The following is a 20464-nucleotide window of genomic DNA, read 5'->3' as shown; positions in this document are numbered from 1 at the left end:
TAGAAAAACTGTCAGGAGCTGAACTGTGCAGGATCTTATAAAGCACGTTAACAAACTTAGACTTGATCCCACAGCACAGCGAGCCTTGGGATGACTTCAACGAGTATTCAGCAATGAGATTTGTGTCTCCGAGAGATCAGGCTGTCTGCCGGGGAGAGAATGGGTGAGCGGGAGCAAGACCGTGCAATAATCGATAATTGTTACATTGCTACTCGAGCATTTGGGACACGCTTCAACTCTCACATTCCTCCCCCTACATGGTGTTTACTGATGTGTCCACCTCCTCTGCTAAAACACGTGAGTTCCCTAGGGAAAGGAACTCACCCAGTTGCCTGGCACAAAAGAGGAATGTAATGAATGCTAAATGCTAGAATGATACTTTAGACTTATATTATGGCCCACGGTATAACGAGCACGTTCATATCCAAGAATGTCATTTAACCTGCAAAGCAACCCTATCAGGGAGACATTCTTTTTTTTTCTTTTCCCCAATTTCAGTTTAAATTCTACTTAGTTATCATACGGTACAATATTGGTTTCAGGGGTAGAATGCAGGGATTCATCACTTAACGTGCAACGCCCAGTGCTCATCCCAACAAGCGCCCTCCTCAACGCCCATCACGCGTCTAGCCCATCCCCCACCACCTCCCTCTATCAACCCTCAGTTCTCCATCATTAAGAGTTTCTTATGGTCTGTTTCCCTCTCTTTTTTCCCCCTCCCATATGTTCATCAAGTTCTGTTTCTTAAATTCCTCAGATGAGTGAAATCACATGGTATTTGTCTTTCTCTGACTTATCTCACTTAACATCAAACACTAGCTCCATCCATGTCGTTGCAAATGGCAAGACTTCATTCTTTTTGATGGTTGAGTACAATATTCCATTGTGTGTATACACCACATCTTCTGTATCCATTTGAGGGAGACATTCTTAAGCCCTATTTCACAGATGAAGAAACGGAGGCTCCAAAAAGCAAAGTGACTGGTTCAAAGACACAGCCAAGAGTCAGGTCTCAAAACTAACTGCAAGTCAACCACTCTTCCCTATAATCATCCCCCATCCCTTGGGAAAGACCAGTTCCCCTAGTCTGTGGAAGGCAAGCCCAAGCGAAGTTGCTGAGGTTTTCCAGCCGGACAGGAAGAAGCTTCTACAAAAGGCAAGGCTCTCTGCAACTCCACAGCCATCCTGCCTCCGGACTCCAAGTGCAGTTCAGCACAAGGACACTGATCTGAGAATCCAGATGTTTTAGGACGGTCCCGCCAAACCCAGAAAGAGCCCAGAAGCTCAAAGGAGGAAGCAGGCTAGGGACACGGAAGACAAGCCAGCTCCCAAGCATCAGAGGAGAGAGGGCTTTTCTCCTCTGGTTCAAGTTCATGAATCATATGTGGGACAACCCCTCTCAAAAGAGATGTGGAAACTGGGCCAAAAAGAAGGTACTATTCAGGGTGGAGCTGGTACTGAGCTCGCAGCCTCCCAGGTCTCATGTGAGTGACACTATGCCAAGGGAAGCCCTTTCCCTTGGTCCCCGTTGGTCCTCGTGAGCTCAAGGGGGGCCTTTGAACCAGCATAGATCCTGGGGCCGGGGGCAGGCTGGCCAGGCACCGGCCACATGGCCCGGCCGGGGAACACGGGGGCAGGACTCAGCAGGGCCACACCACGTGGACTGGGGCCCTTTACACAGCCCAGGAAGCACACGTCAACAGACACCTGCGGGATACTCCCCGGGGCCCAGACTACCCAGCACCTCCCTGAACAGGGGGCCTGTTCCCCTCGTTCAGACCAGCCCTGCCTGGCGGCTGGCTGGGCTGCCCCTGCCCACCTGGGGAAGAGAATGGGCAGTGGGGAGAAGGAGGGAGGGAGGGTGTCAGGTCGAGCTCGGTGGGGCCGCGCTCTGCACAAAAGCCAGTGAGAGAGCTGCTTTTCTCAGGCGGGGCCAGAAGCCCAGGAGGAGAAGAGGGCAGAGACGTGTGGACTTGGAAAGGGGCAACTTCTGGCCCTGGGGGGTTTGGCCAGAGTCTGTGGTCTTTTCAACTTTTCTATTTCCATCCCCTCTACACAGCCTCTCCAGATCTTTCCTCTCCTCCTTGCCCCTCTCCTGCTCACTTCCACTTCCACAAAGCCTCCCTCTTCCTTTAGGATGCCGCCTCCAAAGTGGTGTCGCTTTGCTGCTCTGGCCAAATCCAGGGGCCCAAGGAATCCCCTCTGTGCCTCCAACCCCCTCCCCTACATTTTGGTGACGGGAGGACACAGCACAGAACCTCTTCTGGAGGCCACAAGCTGCAAGCCTCAGCCGTCAGAACGTGTGTCACAGGCCAGAGGCTCCCAGGAATCCGTGACAGGAACCCTCGGGCCCCCTGGGGGCTACTCTCACACGTGGCATCTGACGCGCGCATGGAGGACTCCAGTCAAACTGGGAAGGAACTGGGGCAGGGGGAGTGGGAATGCCAGGATCCCAGACACCACGCAGTGGGCTGGGTCCTGCAGATGTTAAGCCAACACTGACAAGGACCCCCATCCAGACCGCAGGCACCTTCCACCATCTCCTGAAGGGAAGGTGCCCTAATAGGGTGCAAATACTTGTCCTGGATTATCCTTCATGTAGACCAAGAAGCCTGAAGCTCTCAGCAGCTCCAGAAGCTGGAAATGCGGCAGAGGCAGGAGCAGAGGCCAGAAGAGAGAATTCGGCCTTTAGCAAGCCCCTCCGGCCCGGTGCTGTCCGGCTAAGGAAAGAACCCAGCGGCCCCTCACTGGGCTAAACTCAAACATCTCTGTGCCTGACCTCAGCCCCACCTCTGCTCCCAAAAGAACATGCCCAAAAAAACAATTCAAGACCAGACATGCCCAAGTGAACAGGCCCTCATACCAGGAGGCACGGTAACCCCCAGTGACCCGGGTATTCTGACCCCCTGTGGAAGGTGGTATGGCCATGGAAATTTTTCACCCCTTCTCTCGTCTACTCTCCCACAAGAACCAAGCACAAGGCAGAATAACAAGTGTGACTGAAGGTGCCCAGCAGAGGTCCGTAAAATGAACTTTCTGGGGCGCCTCAGTGGCTCAGTCGGTTAAGCACCCAACTCTTGGTTTCAGCTCAGGTCATGACTCACGGGCTCGTGAGTTCAAGCCCCACATTGGGTTCTATGCTGACAGTACAGAGCCTGCTTGAGACCCTCTCCCTCTTTCTCCCTCTCTCTCTGCCCCTCCTCTGCTCATTCTCTCTCTCTCTCTCAAAATGAATGCATAGACTTAAAAAATAAAATAAAATAAAATATAATAAAATAAACTTTCCAAGTGAGACACTCCACTTGCAAAGAAAATAAAGGAGCTGGCGGTGGAGGGTTAAGAAAATTGTTGCTTAAAGACAGGGCCGAGATTTCAACACCAGATTCACTTCTCTTTCTTAGGGAGGCTGACTCAGGAGAGAACCAGCCCGGGTGATTAATGTTATTTTGATAATGGTTCACATTTACAGAGGATTTTGCAATTTATACACAGAACTTTTTTTTTTTTTTCATAGGCATCCACACCCAGCATGGAGCCCAGCGCGGGGCTTGAACTCATAACCCTGAGATCAACACCTGAGCTGAGATGGAGTCAGACGTTTACCTGTCTTCATACACAGGACTTTCACATACATTATCCCATCTGGATGTCCCAGAAAGAAATGACATGAGCTCACGGATGCCAGGTGCCCGGCATGAGGCAGGCACTTGATGGTACTAGCTCCCCTTCTGCCACAACGGCCCAGGGAAGTGGGCAGGAAGGACGGCATTATCTCCACTTTAGAGTAGAGGAAACTGAGACCATGACTCACACAAAGTCTCATGGTTTGTAAGTGGCAGCCAGGTCTAGATTCCAGGTCTTCTAAACCCTCGTTTTGGGCTTCTCTTTATGCATTTCCATTATTTCTCGTGTGGTATAAAGAACACCTGTGGATGTGTTCTTGGATGTGTGCTGTGGATGAAGAGAACTGCATTTGAACCTAGGCTCTGCCGTTTGTTAGCTGTGTGGCTTTGGACAAGTTACTTAACCTTGCTGGGTCTTTTAAAGGGGGATAATAATGCTTTCACCTCAGAGGGCTACCAGGAGCATTTTAATAATGTGCCAAGAACAAGGTAAACATCAAATAACATTTCCCACCCTCCCGTTCCAATGACCTAAAGGGGGGCCGTCTCTCTCCATGCCCTGTCTAACTAATTATCACATGTCCCTGACTCCTTTTACCTAAATACCTAGAGAAATGCACTGATTACCAAACATTATTGACCCACTCTATAGATGAGAGAACTAATAAAGGTAGAGTGGCCATCCGCCAGAAACCACAACAAATTAAAGACTATGGCAAAACTCCTCTGAAACATTGTACTGTTTTATTAAACAGTAAGTCATAGTAACAATAAGTAATACACGCTTATTTAAATATTCACACAACACATAAACACATCAATCTTCCCCCAATCTTCCCAGAGAAATCCCTGCTAAGAGCTTTATACACCCAAACAGTTTTTCTACCTAAACACTCATATATACAACGCATGCCTTTTTTATTTCGTTTTACAAAAATGGAATCATAGCTGGGGGGTGGAGTGGGGGTGGGGAATGTAATCATAAACACTTCCTCCCCTGAAATCTTAACCCCACCTTCCTATTTCCTCCAGGACCTGCTTTTCAGACTTGTACTAACCAGGGCACCAGGGTGGCTCAGTTGGTTGGGCGTCCAATTCTTGATTTAGGCCCAGGTCATGATCTCATGGGTTCATGGGTTTGAGCCCTGCATTGGGCTCTGTGCTGATGGACCCTACTAGGGATTCTCTCTCTGCCACTCCCCTTCTCACATGCTCGCTCTCTCTCTCTCTCTCTCAAAATAAATAAGTAAACAGTAAAAATTTTTCAAAAGGGGGCGCCCGGATGGCTCAGTTGGTTAAGTGTCTAACTCTTGACTTTGGCTCAGATCATGATCTCACGGTTCATGAGTTCGAGCCCTGCATTGGGCTCTGTGCTGGCAGCACAAAGCCTGCTTAGGATTCTGTCTCCCTCTCTCTCTGCCCCTCCCCTGCTTGCTCTCTATCTCCCTCTTAAAATAAATAAAAACAAACTTTAAAAAAAATGTTTTAATACTTATTCGTTTTCGTGAGAAAGACAGTGTGAGTGGGGGAGAGGCAGAGAGAGAGAGAGAGAGAAGGACACAGAATGTAAAGCAGGCTCCAGGCTCTGAGCTGTCAGCACAGAGCCCAACGCAGGGCTCAAACTCACGAACCGCGAGATCATGACCTGAGCTGAAGTCAGAAACTTAACTGACTGAGCCACACCCAGGTGCCCCAATAAAAATAAACTTTAAAAATAAACAAATAAAAATTTAAAAATTAACAGTTAAAAAAAAAGACGTGTACTAACTAACAGCCATACTTAGGTTTTCTCAGGACCCTGCCTGGTTCAGTGATGAGGCATGGCCAAGGCGGTGTGGACACCCATGTCTGCCTCTGGCTTTGATATCCTGTAGGCACCTCGGTTTTTCCGTCCGTAACGTGGGTATGTTCACGTGGCCCTGAACTTTCAAGGCCTACCTCTCTACTCTGCATCCCACTTTCACATACTGGCCCTCAAACTATCCTGTCCAGAGAAGCAGGACAGGTGCCATCACTTCCAACACCCTGAGGAAAAATCAGAGGCCAGAGAGGTTCCTCAAATGGCCAGGGTGACCAGTGGTCCCTGGTTCCTGGTCCTGTGCTTCTTCCTCGGTAAGCTTTCGTGTTCCGCCCAGAGAGAACCCCAGCCGGGGTCTTCCCATAGGGAGACGTGGGAATGTGGGTGGCATTAACGCCACAGCTCCGTCCTCTCAGAAGGAGCGTGGCTCCCTGGCCTTGCAGACAGCACGGCCCGTGTCGTCCAGTCTCCACCAGCTACGGGCCGTGTGACCTGCTCTCGTCCGCCTTCACAAGATCCAGGGGAGGGAGTTCTAAACCGCGGTGAGCCCTCAGGTCATCCCCCGCGGCGCTGTGTGCCGGCCTAAGGCCTCCGCCTGCCCTCGGCAGGGTCCCGGCCCCTCAGGGCCCAGCCCCACCTCACCACTGCGGGTGGCAGCCCAGGGGACCCGCGTGCCTGTCCTGCTCCTGGCAGCTGGGGAGGCGGCTCCGGCTCAGCTCCTCACGGCCGCAGGAGGAGACGCGTTCACCCTCCGCATTCCCCACAGGAACCACCTGTCCCAGCGCCGGCCTGCCTGCCCTCAGGCAGCCCGGGGCCCCGGCGGTGGTCCCTTCTCTCTTCTCTCGCCCAAAGGCCCTTCCCTCACACATCCACCTTGTTCGGCCCGTGAAGGGCCTCTCCGTGCCTCGCTCCTTCTTTCTCCCCAAGTCCACCTCCAGACTCACCTCCTCCAAGGGGGATGCCACGGTCTGCCCCCCCCAACACCAGCTGCACCAGCTGCTCAACATCCCCTCGGCCGGTGCTGTCCACTACGCAGGAATCCCTCTGCCCTGGCAGACACATCGCAGTGGGAGAGGCTTCCCCAGGAACGGCAACAACAGGTGCGCACACTGTGTCTCCGGCTAGACTGTGGGTGCCCGGGGTCCGGGGGCCATGCTTCCAGGCCCTCTGCGTCCTCTGCACAGCCCCCCGCGTGTCTCCTCTGCTGGGCCGGGTGCCCGCTCTGCCTGGCGGGAAGGCCTCCGGTGACGCCTAGTCGGGGAGGTCTCAGAAGGGTTTGCTGGCTGAGATAAGGCCCGAGACTCCTCTCCCCTGAATAGCCCAGCCCTAACTCCCGGCACCGGCCCCTCGCTTCAGACTCATGGGGACCCCGTGGGGCCAACAGCCTCTCCCCGAGGGATGAGGGATGCCACGTTCCAGGCATCCTCTGGTTCTCAACCCCCTCCCCACAACGTCTGTCTCTCCAGGCTGAGGCCCAGAAGGACACAGAGCCCTACGGACAATTGAGATTCTCACCTTCGAGCCTCCCCAGGGAGAGATGCAGGTGAGAGAAGTGTGTGCAAACGTCACCAAAGCAAACAGGACCCCAAAGCAAACAGGCCCCCTTCGGGATGTGAAGACACTTTCCCCAGGCTCTTTTTCAAGGTTCATGCCCTCAGGCAGCCCAGGGCCCTTATCTATCATCTGATGTATGCTTCTGAACGGCTGGTTCCCTTTCAACTGCCGGCTGGTTCCCTTTCAACTGCCGGTGGGCCCGACACCACAGATTATTCACACACCACTTCTGTTTAGTCACAAGTCAGGAGGAGAATGGGATCCCCATTCGTGATGAGGAAACTGAGGTTCGAGAAGCTGAGATGTTAAGCGTGGACAGGGCCCATGCCGGGCACTTCAACCTGCCCCGAGACACCCTACACATCTGCAGGGTGGGCGCATGGATCTCCTCTTACGTAGGAGGAATCTGGGGCCACGAAGTCAAGGGAAAGGCCCCAAGCACCCAGCACCCAGCTGGGCTCCAGCTCAAGATTCCAAACCTGTCGCTCCTCCCCTAATTCCCCAGAATCCTCTTGCTAGGAGAATCATGGAAGGCCGTGAGGTCATGTCCAAGGTCTTCCCGGGGACCTCGATACCCACTAATCCCCAGTAACAGGCGCCTCCCGGCTGCTAAGAGAAACCAAGCTCTGGCCCAGGATGAGAAGAAAGCTGTCACACTGAACTGGCTAAAAATAAAGGAGGTACCCGGTGGCTTCAAGGGGAACAGAACAGCCCTGGAATGTGGCAGGGCAAGAACAACAGGCTTAACGCTCGGCCTCCTGGTTGATGGCTCGGGCTGGGTCCAGCCTCCAGACTCACAGTCCCCAACATCCCAGGTACCTCCAGACCAGAGAGAAGAGAGGATCCAAAGTGCAGACAGTTTTGCTTTCACTACGAGATGACCAAACCCTCATGCCGTGGGGTTCAAGACACTGCAGTGGTGTGAGCAGACCTGGCTAGAAATGGCCAGACCTCAGGCCTCCTCCAGCTACCCTGACCCCTCTATCACCTTGGGCAAGTCACTTCCACCTCTGTGTTTTTCCATCAGTAAAACAGCAATAATGAAAACTGCCCTCTTGCCCTCCTACCTGGCACGCACAGGAGCCACACTGCACCGTGGATTACTCAGAACACAGGCTTTGCAGAAACCCCTGCTGGCAAATGCAGCCTGGTACCCAGGATCCTGGCCCCGGCTCGGGGATCTGGCTGCCCATCCTGTATTATGCAGAAAGCAGCACCACCCCCCACCATACCTCCCAAGATGCCCACACGTGGGTTGGGTGTGACCGACAAGGATCACAGTTGGCATCTGTACAGTTCTGCACACTTCCCAAGTGTTTCCACACCCACCCTCGAATTGGTTAAACAGGCAGAGAGCAAGGCAGGAGTCATTTACCGCGTCTGACAAATAAGGACACTGAGGCCCAGACAGCTTGATGGCTACCACGGCACTGCTCAAGCTCGAAGAATCTGTTGAAGGTAATGGATTCTAGCCTCCTAGTCTCACAGATGAGGACACTGAGGCCCAAGGACCTATGAAAACCCACTGCTTTAAATGCAGAGTGCCTCTGTCCGAACTTAGCCATAAACTTCACTGTTTAGCAGAGCGCTGTCCGACACAAATACAATCCATATACGTCATTTTAAGCTTTCTAGTGGCCACATTTTTTTAAAAAAACAGGTGAAATTAATTTTAATAACATCTTATTTAACCCACTATCTCCAAAATATTACTCCCAAGGTAAACAATGTTTTCAAAATTACTAGTGAGCTATTTTATGTAACTTCTTGTCACATGAAGTCTCTGAAATCTTGTATCTTACACTTAATCGTACATCTCAAATCAGACTCCCCATATGTCAAGTGCCCAGCAGCCATGCACGGCTGGTGACTACTCTTCTGGGCCACACAGCTCCAGCAGCCCTGTTATGGGAGCCTTGGCCGATGGTTTCTACAGGGGGCTGCTGCAGCGGACTGCTCTGGAAGCACACAGCCCTAGACCTCACTCCTGGTTTATGCGTACGTGGTACCATCTGCCCACCGGTGTCAGCCAGACTTGTGTCCTTATCCTGGTCCTCTTGCTTTCTGGCCACCAAGATCATGTCAACTCCACTTCCTGAGGTTCTCCTGCCCCGGATGCAATTGCAGGAAGAAATGCCTACACCCAAGCTGGATGGAGGGACTCAACTAAATCAAGCACGTGAAAGCATGCTGTAAATAGAACAGAACTCTGCAAAGGTGAGGTGGTGCCTTTATCACAGCAGTGGCCTGGGTCTCCTACTCCGCTCATCCCACCCCGCACCCAGAAGGCACCAGGAGACATCAGAGAAATGAGGTCAGATTGAATAACATGGCTGAAAGCAATCCCCAGTCAAGGAAGCCAGCTGCTCACAGTGGGGCCAGGCAGAGGCAAGGAGAGAACAATCTTTAGGAGTGTGCATTACAGGAGCATTAGGGGGTCCTCTAATGATTAAATGATTAAATTAGATTAAATTAAATTAAATTAGATTAAATAAAATTAAATAAATTTTAATAAATTTAAAATATTTAATTTAAAATTTTAAATTTAAATATTTAATATTTAAAAATAATTAAATTAAATTAAAATGATTAAATTAGATCTGTGTTACACATCCATGCAAACAAGGATGGGGGAGGAAGATAAATACAAAGGGTACAGGGAGAAATTTGGAAAACAGGGGAAATCCCTAACACTTCACTGTAAATGACTTTATTGGGCCAATTTCCTTCCTCAGCGGAGGGAATCAGTCAACACTCAGCTGGAGAAGGGGGGGAAGGGGAAGGACAAGCAAAGCCAGTTGGAGAGGATGGGGAAGAAGGAGAGACAGGAGTCTGGGGAACCTGGGGGTCCTGTACGGCTCTGACCCATCTCTCTACCTCCTTGGATCCGTTTCCCTAAACAACAAGATTGAGTGTTGGGTGTGGTATGGTGGGAAGAACATGGGTTTCTGAGACAGGAGAACGGGTAGTGTTCCTGTCCCTATTACTAATGAACCGTGTGGTTTTTAGCAAGTCATTTCACCCCTTGGGGTCTTGGTGTTCCTCATTTCTTTCTTTTTTTTTTTTTAAATAAATTTTTCTTGTGTTTGTTTTTGAGAGAGAGAGGAAAAAAACACAGGTGGGGGAGGGACAGAGAGAGGGGGGACAGAGGATCTGAAGCAGGCTCTGTGCTGACAGCAGAGAACCTGATGCAGGGCTTGAACTCACAAACTGTGAGATCACGACCTGAGCCGAAATCCAATGCTTAACTGCTTAACTGACCCAGGCGCCCCTAGGTTTCCTCATTTCTCAATGCAGACAATGCCTTTCTCAAGGTGGACAAAGTCAGGGGCTCTCCCAGCAATGCTGCTCCTATGCATATGCCCAGGAGAAATGAAAGCCTACATCCACACAGGGAAAACATGTACACAAATGTTCACAGCAGCATTATTCCAAAGTGGAAGAAACCCAAATGTCCATCAACTGACAAATATCTAATGTCTAAACATACTGTGGTATAATGACACAACTAAACAGTATTCGGCCATGAAATAATGATACATGCTACCGCATGGATGAACCTTGAAAACATACCGCTCAGTGAAACAAACCAGACACAAAGGCCACATACTGTATGTTTTCATTTATGTGAAATGTCCAGAAGAGGTAAATCCATTTTAAAAAAAAGAAAGTAGATTAGTAGGTGCAAGGGGCTGGGGAGTGACTGCTTAATGGGTGTGGGGTTTCTTTGGGGGGTGGTGAGAATATTCTGGAATTAGATGATGGTAATGGTTGTACAACCTTGCGAATGTACTCAAGACCACATTGTACACTTAAAAAAAAATTTTTTTAACATTTATTCATTCTTTGAGAGGCAGAGAGAGACAGAGCGTGAGTGGGGGAGGGGCAGAGAGAGAAGGGAGACACAGAATCCCAAGCAGGCTCTAGGCCCTGAACTAACAACACAGAGCCCGACGTGGGGCTCGAACTCACGGACCGTGAGATCATGACCTCAGCTGAAGTTGGACGCTTAACCTCCCAGGCGTCCCCACACTGTACACTTTAAAGCGGGGAGTTCGACAGGATGAGAATTATAGCTCAACTTAAAAAATAACGGGGCCCCGGCATCAGGCTGGATGGGTCTGCAGGCTGGCTCTTCTGTTTACTGTCTGAGCCTCAGGGTCTTTACCCAGAAGTGGAGATCATGAACAGCACCCCCCTCACTGGGGCACTGTGGGGACGTAATGCCTTTAGCACCCTCCCCGGCAGGAAGCGTGACAGGCACTCGACGCTGGCTTCCATTAGTATTGTTACTGATGATTAAATTAGATCTGTGTTAGGAAGACAGGCCCCTAGTAGGCATTCAATTCCCTCGAAGGTCCCCCCAAGGTCTCAACGTCTGTGGCCTGTGACCAGGCCCAGAATCAGATGAGCAGCGTGATCTGACATTTTCCGCCTCAGAGCAGGGACCAGCACTTCTGTTTGCAAAGGGCTGGGCTGCACACCACACATTTCAGTTTTCCTGCCGCGGGGCACTGTCACCCTCTCCTTTTACGGAAGACAGTCCAAGACAGGCTGCAGGCCCGAGCGTTCTCCAGCACAGCCAGCGGAGCAAGCAGCCAGCGCGTTTAGGAGACTGATAAGCCAGCCCCGCCTCAGGGATCCACCCAGGAAGAGAGGGTGTGCGGGCAGGAGCACATGTGCACTTTTAAATTCCCGGAAAAGTTCACCGGATTCCCACGCTGGAACGCGCGGGGCCACGGAGAGCCCTCCCCGCCTTTCCCCGCACCCAGTCCCCCCTCCTCGGGGCCGTGCAGCCGTCAATGGGGCTGGCACCGCTCACAACCAGAGCTCTCAGCTTCCCTCGGAGACACTCCACGACGAGGGCTCTGCATGATAAGGTAAACTGGGAGATGGCTAATTTTAAACTAAGCTTGAATGCTGCAACGTGAATGGAAATAAATGACTGGGAAGAAACCGACTCTTTAAAAAATGAAACACTCTCCCAAAAAATGTTACAGGTTTAACCGTACGGGGGTTGGTGTGCAACACCAGGAAACCGTACGAGCTTCTGATGGGAGTACAAAGTGACAGGACCACCGGGGATGGCGATTTGACAAAATCTTGAAAGTGGGAAGACGCACACACCCCTCTGCCCAGCAATTCCGTCCCAGATACCCAGCCCAGAACCTAGAGAAACGCGCATGTGCACTGAAGGAGCGTGCAGGAGGAGACTCACCGTGGCACTTGTAACGTGAAACATTAGAAACCCAAACACCCATCAAAAGAAGAGATTAAATGATAAATTGTGGTGTGTACAACACACAACGTAAGGGCGTGCAGCAGTTTAAGTCGATGAAACAGGGGTGTATGGGGCAACAAGGAAAAATCCCAAGTATAGAATGTTGAGCTAGAAAAGGCAAGTTGCAGAAGGATACAGCAGTATAGCATCATTTACCAAAGCTTAAAACCACATAAAGTAACACTATATACTGCTTACAGATACAAGATATATAATGAAAGTATAAAAACAGGGATGGAAATGATAAACATCAAAATCAGGACACAGGCACTCTCTGGAAGGAGAAACAGATGGGACTAAAGATGGAAACATAGGGGTTTCAGCTCAGGGTTTCAGCTCCGTCTCTAATGTACTCCTTCCTGTGTCGGTTGCTTCTCAAGCTGAATGGCGGGTACGCAGGTGGTTGTTGTTACTCTCAACATTTTTATGTACCTCAAATACTTCATAAGACCTGACTCATACATGTTGACTTGTGAGGGAGAGAATTAAAATATAGATTCCAAGTTAATTCATTAAAATCAACAAAGATGGGAGAAAAAAATCAACAGAGATGGGTTTTTCTCCTAAAAGAAAGAAGCAGAGGGAGTAAAAATAGCCCTCTGGAAATGAATGAATGGATGAATGATTATTTTATAAAGAATAACCTTCTGGACTCCATTCCAGATTTCCTTAGTACTATTAGATAGATAGATAGATAGATAGATAGATAGATAAACAGACAGACACACACACACACACACACACACACACACACAACTGATATCTGATATGACAGCCATAAAGTATTCTAGAATGCTCAGAGATAACAAACCATTAAAAAGAGAGAAAGCAAAACTACGTTTTGAGAACTGTTTGACTCTCCCTCACAAAATTTCTAAGTATAATATTCCCATTTGTACATCTACAACCTGGCTTCAAGCCATTCCTAAGCTGACGATTTCCCACCCATGATCTGATCACTGACCCCTATATGCTCTCACAGCATTCTGTGCTTTGCACTTATCGTTAAGACAGCAAATCATTATTTATGTTCCAGGAGAAGAGGGAGCATTTTACCGAGTTTAGGGCTGTCACCCTAGCCTAGCACAGCCCTCTGCACATAATAAAGGACTCCAACATTTTCCAAAGAAATCACTGAGTTCCCACGATCGGACTTGATTCTAAGGGTCCTCAAATGAATTAGCAGATGCTAACAGTCTGGCCACCACTGCTTCCTGGACTCTGAGGGGTATTGTTGCCTGGACCCTCAGCGGGGTCCTCGGGCATGCTCAGAGCAGACTCCAGTGGCTGAGTCTATCAAGCAGGAAGCCCTGACTGCAGACACACATGGAGACAGTACCAAATCAGTCTTTTTAGGAGAGAGCTGCCCATGCCATCTCCAGAAAACAGCAGGAGCGTGGGAGGACAGCACGGCATGGCCAGATGTGAAAGTCCTTGTACCCACCCGCTTTCCCAGTTTATTCTCTCACGACAGTCCCAAATTATCAAACCAAATGAAGAGTTGGGGCTTCTCTTGGAGGGGGAGGGGGAGAACTCCAGAGAACACTCTATGTAGAGGGAACAAGGATTATGAGATACAGATGCACCAAGGATGAGGCTCTTACTGGAAATTTGTATAACACCAGGTCGAAAGGTGTCTCAGGTATTATTCATACTTTTCTAACTCTCCTCTCTCTCAGCCCTGAGCAGTAAGGAAAGGGCGGTTTTGTTTTGTTTTGTTTTGTTTTGTTTTGTTTAATGCTTGCTTTTGCAGCTGAGAAACTAAACCGTGGGTAGCCTTTTAACTGCTAAGCATACTCTCCCCCACCTTCCTGGGCCAAGCACTCCCGGGGTCGGCTGTTGGACAAATCGCACCTGTTCATTCACCTCAAGGAGACTACTTAGGGTCACGGGGATCCCACTCAGAGAAAACCCACCGGTGTTTGCTCACCTTTCGGACAACCTGGGAGGAAAGGAAGCTACTCCTTTGTGTTTTTTTAAGATTTTAAGTAATCTTTACACGCAATGTGGGGCTCAAACTCACAACCCCAAGATCAAGACTCGCATGCTCTGCCGACTGAGCCAGCCAGGTGCCCTGGAAGCTAGCCCTTCTTAAAAGGCCAAGTTCCCACCTTGCTGGACTCACTCTCCCAAACAAAGCACTACGCAAACCTTCACTCTCCTCCAGGCTCCTAATGGCCAAGCCAAGTGGAAGACGCAGGCAAGAGGACAGGCATGTTAAAAGTTACTTGGAGGTCAAAGGACCCAGCCTCTGGCTGAAGAACCAGCACATGTCTGGGATTCTGATGAATGGAATCTTTCACGAGCACACAGGAGGCCTCTTTGCCTCGTAAAAGCACTAGAAGAGTGAAAGGCAAACCTAGGTCTTGTACTTATTTCAGCCCAATACCAGGACATACTTTTCCCAGCACCCCATTAACCAACATCATGCAGGTACAGTCTGGCAAGTGGGGCTCCACACCAGGAGGCCAGGCACTTGGCTTGTTTCGACCCAGTTTGTATTTATGAGACTGAATTAGTGGCAGGTCTCACAGGCAACGAAGAGACCAACGATACCCCCCTTTGTGACCACTTCTGTATCCTGAGCAATCCCGAAAAGCCTTCCCTGGCATCATCCTCACCTTCCCTCCTCTTACCCCCAGGCCAGAAGGCAAGAAAATGAATGAAGGCTGGTGGGGGATGCCAGGGCTGTTTCCAGAGCCCCAGGGGCTGCCTAGGGCTGAAGGGCTGAATCATCCTGGCAACCCACGCTGGCAGGTTAGGCCGGGGTGGGGGGGGGGGGGTCTGTATTCACTGGGTCCCCACTGGGGTTGCAGGTAGGGCCCACTTTGGGCAAAAAGAACAGGGCCTGAAGTCCTGCACCCCCACCCAGCCTTTTCACAGTAAGCGGTGGGTAGGAAGGGCTGCTCTCTAACAAGTCTTGAGTCCTAGGAAAGGAGATGCAATCCCCCAGCATCTGCACAGGTGGGGGCGGGGAAAGCTGACTAAGCCACTGGAACCGGCATCTGCTAGGCTCTTAGGAGGCCCAGGAAGCTTCCTGGGGACCACACCCATGGATGGCTGTGCTGCACAGCCCATCACGCAGGCCAAGGTGATCTTCTGGCAAGAATAGACACATACATACACACACACACACACACCTGGTGTGGGCACCTGGGTGGCTAGAGTAGTTAAGTGTCTGACTCTTGGTTTCCATTTAGGTCATGATCTCACAGTTCATGAGTTCAAGCCCTACATAGGGCTCTAGGCTGACACTGCAGAATGTGCTTGAGATTCTCTCTCCCTCTCTCTCCACCTCTCTCTCTCTCAAAACAAATAAATAAACTTAAAAAAAAGAAAGGAATATACACAAACACACACCCCTAGAAAGCAGTGTATGATGTCCTAGGTGGGGTGCAAGAAAGCCATCTTGTTCTTAAGACTCTCCTTGGCCAATAATATTATCTGAAGGAGGTTCTGGCCTCAACACCCTCCTCCAGCAATGTTCTGAGGCCAGAGAGGGGAGGCAGGGAATGTCAGCTTGGCAATCTCAGAGCAGGAAGGACTTCTGAGGACCAACTGGTTCAGAAATCACACACTCAGACGTCTCCAGGAGCCTGGTGGACAGAATTCGAGGCAGGTCACCACAGCGAGTGGAAGGCCCGGGAGCCACACTCAGCACTGAGTACCCGATAAAACAATCCTTACTGAGTACAGCCCAAACCTCAACCCAGCATAGTCCCCGGAGGCCACGCAGGTGGTGGTGGGTATGCATGATGGAAGCTTACAAGGGTCATCTGGGTCCCCACCCCGGCGGTCTGCAGTCTTGCACTACAGAGCACCCCACATGCAGGGGGAGGGCAGTGAACTCATCCCCACTGTGAAACGGGAAGAACATCAAGATCGGCACCACCACTGCAGAAAACTTGTGAAACGCACGTGTTGGCATGCACAGCTCCCTGAGCTCGGTGGCCAGAAGGAAGGTCCACGGGGCTGCACAGCAGCACGCTCGAGCCCTACAGTCTGACAAGTCTAGAGTCACTGTTGCTTAGAGCTATGAGGGACAGCAGCAGATTTCTGGGCCTGTCTCCTAATTACCCTACTCTGGTCCCCGCTGGGCACAGGGCCCAGGATCCAAGCAGCATCCCCAGGGCCTTTGTCTCAGCACCTCCCCCTCAGCTGACTTCTAGGAGGAGCCCCGGTCAAGTTCCCAGCGGAGGGAGGGACCCGCCCTGGCTCTGCCTCTAACTCACCGGGTGACCTTGATGAGGTCACTGCCCTCAGCAGGCCTGTTTCCTATTGCGCCTGAGGAGGGGGTTGTCCTAGGTAGATAGGAAGAGAACCGAATGAACATCCTGTGGCTCGCAGGGCAGAAAATCCAGGCTTTACACTCCTGCCTGTCACCTGTAGGTGCTTCCCTTGTTTGAACTCCAAAGTCAGGTTGACTTTGCCTGTCCATCCCAGCTTACTCCAGCAATAATGTCACCCCTGCGGGGCGTGGGTGGGTCAGGAGCCTGTGCCAGGCCTAGCTAGTACTGATAACACGGGAGCTTTTCCCTACAGCCTAGGCTGTTTCTTTAAAACATGGTGGCAAAGCTGGCATCGGGGAGAGATACAGCTTTAAGACCTGCCAGTGGACAGTATTTTATGCTAGACAGATGTCAAAGGCAGCAACCCCTCAGGGTTGGGAGATGCGTTCTTGTGCAAGTACACACATGTCACAAGCATACACGTCAAGGCCTCCAACCGACTCAAAAGACCAGTCTCTTACTTAAACTCCCTGGGCTGGCTGGAAATTACAATTTAAGAGAGCGGTCACGTAGGGGAATAAAAAATTCCATTCAGACATGCCGCTCCAGACCTGAGGCCTATGAGCAAAGTTTCCGGTGGCCTCCGAACCCCTCCCCGTTCCGGGAAGCCGGGCGGGTCACCCTGTCCTCAGATTTAGGGGCAGCCGCAACAGCTGGAAGAGCCGGAGTGAGAGCTCCTCCGGGGCACCCCAAATATGGGATGCCTGGCCTGCAGCCAGCACCCCCGCCTGCCGCGCGCTCACCTCCCTATCATCTCTGTAATCACTCCGCCGCCTACGGCGCTAAGAACCTTCCGAACAGGCCCTACGGACCGACCCACCGGTCCCCACACAGCCACCTCCCCGCATGGCCCGGGGGCCCATCTGACATCCACAGCCCATCTCAAGGACACTGCAGCAAGCAGTCCAGCCCCGGGGGTCTTCCCCCCAACACACACACACACACACACACACACACAATCCCGGGGAGAATCGAGGGGCGAAAGCTTCCCCGCCCTGCAGTCCAAGCAGTGCCGGCCTGGGGGAGCCTGGGCGCCGGAGGACCGAGGCGGCGGCGGCGGTGGCGGCGGCGGCGAGCGGATGCCGGAATGCAGCGCGCGGCGCGGGCGGGGGCTCACCTTTTTGACTTGGTCATCCTTCAGCTCGGTGAAGTAATAGGCCAGGAGCTGCGCGGCGATCATGCTGGCGATCGGGGACGCGGGGCGGCAGGCGTGGGGGCCGGCGTGGGTGCTCCGCAGCCCGGGCGAGCAGTGGTCCTCGGGCGGCTGCTCGGCGGCTCCTCCTCCTCCTCCAGCCGCGACTCCTCCCCCAAGGCCCGGGAGGCGGTGGCTCGCGCGCTCCCCGGCTCCGCGCTCCCGTCCCCGGCAGGGTGACAGCCACCGGCCGGCCCACCTCCTCGGCGCCCATTGGCTGCCGCCCGCCTCTGCAGCGCCGCGCGGCGGCATCCGGGCCCGGGCGGGGGGGCGCGGCGGCCGCTCCCTCGCGCGCCGGAAAGGGGGCGGCGACGCTGCGAGATCCCCCACGGTCCGGCTTCTCTCGGCACGTCCCCCACGTAGGGAGCCGGCGCGGGGGCGGGAGGCTCTCTCGGGCGCGCATGGTCGCGCGTGGCGGCGCCCGGCCCGGCGCAGGGGCGCGGGGCGCGGGAAGAGGCACCGCCCGAGCCGGGCTGGACGAACGGCCCCGGAGAGTCCGCTGCCGGCCTGGCGAGGGTGGCCCCCTTCCCGGGAAAATTAGGGCTCGGCCCCGGGAGCTCCGCGGATGGGGAGAGGCCGAAGGAGGGTGCAGAGGTGGGCGTGCAAAGCGAGCCGGGCCTGTGCCGGCGTAAGCGAGAGCCCGCGGGCTTCGCGGTCCTCGCACCCGGTCCCCGCTCCGGCCGGCTCTCGCGGGCCCGGGATGCCGAGTGCCGTGTCCCACCTGCGTCCTCCCGGCAGTGCATCACCCCCACCCCGGCCCGCCCGGCCTAATCTCCGTTGGGCCGATTTGTGTTGCTAAACCGAGAGCGACTCCCCGCAACGCCCGCCCCAGAGGCACTGGCTCCTGGGCTCTCCGGGGGGCGCACGCCCGCTGGGCGGGACTTGGGCCCCCCACGCCCCCGCCAGGCCGCATCCCCCGGGCGTCCTCTTCCTCCCGCGCACCCCCGCTCGCTGGCGTCGCGGGCGGGTCCATCAGGCGCCCCCTCCTAGCTGCCACCTTTTTCACTTCCCCAAAGGAAGTTAGCCAGGCTGGGAGGAATCCTGAGAAAAAACGTCCAGCCTTAACGGGGGGAGGGGACATGCGGAATCAGGCGGTTATGCAGCTGTTTTGAGAGCTACCGTAGCGTTCTTAGGTTCATTGCCGGCTGTGTGCAGGAGCCTTACTGCCTTACCAGATGACATGTAATGAGCTCGAAACACAACGAAGTGGTTACTATCCTGATTCAACAGGTAATCAGGTAGAGGCTCAGCGACGCCACGTATCTTGCCAGACTTCATACAACCAGGAAGTTGTAGATCCCAGAATTAGGTCTGTGCGTTTTCAAAGCCAATGTTCACCCCTGCAATTTACTGTCCTTTCTATTGTCTGTATGTAGCCTCTCTGCCTGAATAGGCCATGCTCCTGGCACCAAAGCTGCACCATGGGGTGCCCTGAAATGAACCTCCATCACGGACCTGGATCCTGGGGGACCCTGGCCAGGTCTACGGTATAGCGGTATCAAAGGGATATGGCCGGTCCAGTACATTCCTCCTGAGCAACATCAGGAGCCTGACAGCTACCGTCCCCAATTGAAGAGGACCTCAGATGTGGCCCCTGAAGCCAGAGCCCTCAGTCCAGAGCTCAGTCCCTACCTCCTGGCTTTCTGGCTGTGACACTGAGTCACCTTCCTGAGCTTCCTCATTCATAATATGGAGATACTAAAGCCCGCCCACCCACCGTCCCTTCCTTGTTGGGGAGTACCTGCTTATCACACACACTTAATAAGTGGTGGGTCTTATTACACGATTGGGAAGCTGATGAGGGCTTCACACTTGCATTCGAATCCCCAGGAAGGCCCTGAGAGGGCCTAGCAACTTTATATTTGTAATTTCGAATCATTTTGCAAAGAGGTTCCCCAAAATCATTTCATCTTCAAACCCCACAAAACCTGGATCCGCCCTCAGGGCAGTAGCGTTATAAACCAGGAACAGAGATTTTCTGGCATTCATCAAATACCTACACTGCCCACACAGCCATAAAGTAAAATCGGGGGAACGAGAATGATTTGGTTGTTCTCAGCCGCCGTTTGAGTCCTGCCAATATGACGCTGCCAGACTCACAGGCTGGAAGCTCCTTGAGGATCAAGAACTGTGCTTTGGTAATTGCTCTGTCTCCCACACCTAGCACTCGAAGGTGGAATGAGCCCAGTGCAGTGATCAGGAGGGTTAAGAGCCTCAACCTAGGCCCCAGCCATCACTATGGCCCCGTTACATCCATGACCTCTTGTCTGAGCTGGAGCCAGGGAGAAGCTGAGCCTCCCAATTTTCCAGGCTACCCTGAGATGTTCTGTTTGCAGGCAGGGAGGCTGCCAATGCGTTCTCTTCCCTGGCTTTTGAGAAACTGCTTCTCAAGGTGACTCCTGTGCTCCCCACCCCTTGAATGCACTCAGGCCCCAAAGTCTATCAGTATATGCTGAGAAATATTTCTAGGCCTGCCCCACTGCTTCCTTCAACCCCTAGCCCTCATTGTCCCATGCCAGAAATATTACAAGAGTCTTCTAGCTGCCCTCCCTGGTTCCTGGCTTCCTACCATCCAAGTCCTTCCGAAGTCCAGGCCACATTATTCCTGCTAAGAAGCAGCCTAATCACATCATAGCCCTGCCCCAAATCCCTTGATGACCTCCTCCTTCCTGACCCAGCCAATTGAAATATCTCTGCCTGGTGTCTGAGGCCTTCTGTGATCTGACT

At 52.6% G+C, this 20464-nt stretch overlaps 1 protein-coding gene across 2 annotated transcripts in view; it reads right to left on the bottom strand.

Moving 5' to 3' along the window:
- HK1 (hexokinase 1) overlaps nucleotides 1–20464 on the bottom strand; it is a 125320-nt gene that overhangs the window by 52364 nt on the left and 52492 nt on the right. Inside the window, exon 1 of one of the 2 annotated variants that reach the window (XM_058696548.1) lies at nucleotides 17663–17871. The exons of the other annotated variant lie outside the window; for it this stretch is intronic. Within the exon in view, the coding sequence (XP_058552531.1) occupies nucleotides 17663–17725 (63 nt within the window). The 5' untranslated portion in view covers nucleotides 17726–17871. Of the gene's footprint in view, nucleotides 1–17662; nucleotides 17872–20464 lie in introns of those variants that run through there. 2 annotated transcript variants of the gene reach the window in all.

This window comes from Neofelis nebulosa, chromosome 13, assembly GCF_028018385.1.
Source record: "Neofelis nebulosa isolate mNeoNeb1 chromosome 13, mNeoNeb1.pri, whole genome shotgun sequence".
NCBI lineage: Eukaryota > Metazoa > Chordata > Mammalia > Carnivora > Felidae > Neofelis > Neofelis nebulosa.
The sequence above is the reverse complement of the archived record's forward strand: the minus strand, read 5'-3'. Positions and strand labels throughout refer to the sequence as shown.